Source organism: Propithecus coquereli, unplaced genomic scaffold (assembly GCF_000956105.1).
Source record: "Propithecus coquereli isolate 6110/MARCELLA unplaced genomic scaffold, Pcoq_1.0 Scaffold590, whole genome shotgun sequence".
In the NCBI taxonomy this organism is placed as follows: domain Eukaryota; kingdom Metazoa; phylum Chordata; class Mammalia; order Primates; family Indriidae; genus Propithecus; species Propithecus coquereli.
Window position 1 is genome coordinate 517,516 of NW_012151841.1, and position 3,194 is coordinate 520,709.

Sequence of the window (3,194 nt, forward strand, 5' to 3'; positions counted from 1 at the left end):
CCAGTTATTCCATTCTGGGTCACAGATGGCCAGACCCTATCCTGGCAGCTCAGGGCACAAGGCAGGAAGCAACCTTGGACAGGACACTATTCCATCACAGGGTGGACTCACACACTCTCACTCATACTGGGGGAGTTTAGACTCGCAAATTAATGTGCACATCTTTAGGATGTGAGAAGAAACTGAATTACCCAGAGAAAACATACACAGACATGGGAAGAATGTGTAAAACTCCATATAGACATTGGCCCCTACCAGGAATTGATTTTTTTAATTAATGTTATAACAAAATGAGCTTGAACAAAACAACGTTGGTTGACAACCTGCTGTATTCTGTTGTTGGATGAGTGTCTATAAATGTCAGTTGTATCTTGGTTGATGATTTGTTGAGTTCTTTTATATCCTTGCTGATTTTCTGTCTAGTTCTATCAGTTGTTGTGAGAAGGGTACTGAAGTGTCCAACTATAATTGTGGATTTGGCCATTTTTTTCAGTCTGTCAGATTTTTTCTTCATATATGTTGAACCTCTGCTGTTTGGTACATACACATTTAGGATTGCTTACTGTTTTCTTGGTGAATTGACACTTTTATCATAAAATGTTCTCTGTCCCTGGTACTTCTGTCTGCTCTGAAATCTACCTGATGTTTATATATAGCCACGCCTGCTTTCTTTTGATTAATGTTTGCATGATGTATCTTTTTACGTCCTTTTACTTTAAAGTGACATATATCATTATCTTTGAAGTGTATTTCTTTTTCTTTTTCTCTTTTTTTTTTTTTGAGACAGAGTCTTGCTCTGTTGCCCCAGCTAGAGTGCAATGGTGTCATAGCTCACTGCAACCTCAAACTCCAAGGCTCAAGTGATCCTCCTGCCTCAGCTTCCCAAGTAACTGGGACTATAGGCACATGCCATCGCACCTGGCTAATTTTTTCTATTTTTAGAGACAGGGTCTCACTCTTGCTCAGGCTGGTCTCAAACTCCTAAGCTCAAACAATCTTCCTGCTTCAGCCTCCCAGAGTGCTAGGATTATAGGTGTAAGCCACCACACCCAGCCTGAAGTGCACGTCTTATAGGCAGCATATAGTTGGGTCATGTGGGGTTTATTTTATTGATTTGCTCTGTTAATCTTTGTTTTTTTTTTCTCCTTTTAAGAAAATTTTTAATAGATTTAGGGATTCAAGTTGAATTCCATTATACGTATATATTGTATAGTAGTGGAGTCTGGGCTTTTGGTGTACTCATCATCCAATTAGTGTACCCTGTACCCCATAGGTACTTTCTCATCCCTCACCCCTTCCAGCTTCCCTCCTTAGGAATCACCAGTGTCCATTATACCAGTCTATATGTCCTTATTGTTACCATAGTTTAGTTCCCACTTGTAAGTAAGACCATTTGGCATTTATTTTTCTGTTCCTGAGTTACTTTACTTAGGATAATGGCCTCCACTTCCATCCAAGTTGCTGCAAAAGACCTTATTTCATTCTTTCTTATTGCTGAGTGGTACTCCATGGGGTATGTGTGTGTGTGTGTGTGTGTGTGTGTGTATGTGTGTGTATATCATAGTTTCTTTATCCATTCATTAGCTGATGGTCATTTAGGTTTATTCCGTGTCTTTGCAATTGTGACTTGTGCTGCAATAAACATATGAATGGAGGTATCTTTTTGATATAATGATTTTGTTTCCTCTAAGTAGACACCATGGAGTGGGATAACAAGATCAAATGATAGATCTACTTTTAGTTCTTTCAGAAATCTCCATATTGATCTCCATAGAGATTGTACTAATTTACATTCCCAAGAACAGTGGGAATCAGTGTTCCAGTGTATCGGTGTTCCATTTTCACCACAACCACTGAGCAAGATTAGCTATTATAAGAAAACTCCTTACGAGTTTGAGAACTCAAATTTTTACCTCTGGTGATCTAGCATAATATAATTTGCACAAATTATTTAATCTTATTTTTGTAGTTTTCTTTATAGAATGGCAAAGACTGAAATTGCTCATAAATCAATTAAACTGTGGTCTTTCTCTTTCCCAAGGTTCTTTTAGAGCAAGATGTATTTCATCGTTCCTTGATGGCTTGTTGTTTGGAAATTGTGCTCTTTGCCTACAGCTCACCTCGTACATTTCCTTGGATTATTGAAGTTCTCAATTTGCAACCATTTTACTTTTATAAGGTGAGAAGAGGGCAAAGTTCCGTTATGGTGTACTCATATAAACCTTGTATTTATCTTAGTGCTGAAGAGACACTGTTGTAATGTCTGGAAAATATTTCCAGATGTGTTCTGAAAATATACATTCCTTTTGAGTGAAATCCAGAACAAAAAGGAGAGTATGTAGGTATCAGTAAATTAAGCCAATATCGCAGCTTCAGTGCATTTTCTTTCGCTGACTTGCAAATATGACCTGGAAATAAGAACTTAACTTCAGAGTTTCCATATGTGTGAATGAAAATCATAATCCCATTAAACAGGTGCAGCATAATGAAGAACAAAAAACCACTTTCTACCAGGAGAAAGAAAAGGCCTAAAATTGATTGTGATGATGGTCTAACTAAAGAAGCTGTAATAACAGATTCTGCTTCTTCCCCAAATTTGAGCTAATTCAGTGTAGATGAATTATTTACCTTGCCTTTTTTTTTTCCTAGAACTACTTTTATTAACCCTTTTCTGTAGAATATGTAGAGTGTAGATATCACAGCTGTTGAGCTATGTCATCACAGTCAATAACATTTAATCATCACAATCAATAACATTTAATGTTACCTAGTATCCAGATTTAAGACTAATGCTACTGTTATGCCTATTAGCGTGATTTAGTTCATATTTAGTCATCTGGGCTACTTTCAAACTACTGATGCAGATTATTAGAAAACTTCTCTGTTTGAATTGTTGACTGCAGGTGATTAAAATATAGTGATTCTATATACTTATTTTAATGTTGATATGTGTACTCAGCTTTTGCCATTAGGAAAAGTTTAGTTTTTGCCCACAACCTAATAGCAATTTGTTTTTATTTGTAGCATCCTTATTTTATTCAAGGAGCTAAATGCTGGCTGGGTGTGGTAGCTCACGATGTCATCCTAGCACTTTGGGAGGCCGAGGCAGAAGGATCACCTGAGGCCAGGAGTTTGAGACCAGCCTGGGCAATAGCAAAACTCCATCTTTACAAAAATTAGAAAAATGAGCTGGC

The 3,194-nt window shown here is 37.2% G+C and overlaps 1 protein-coding gene across 1 annotated transcript in view; it reads left to right on the plus strand.

Annotated features, from left to right (window-relative positions):
• Positions 1–3,194, plus strand: part of RBL1 (retinoblastoma-like 1) — an 85,194-nt gene that overhangs the window by 37,347 nt on the left and 44,653 nt on the right. Inside the window, 1 exon segment of the mRNA XM_012658940.1 lies at positions 2,042–2,179. Coding sequence (XP_012514394.1) covers positions 2,042–2,179 — 138 coding nt within the window.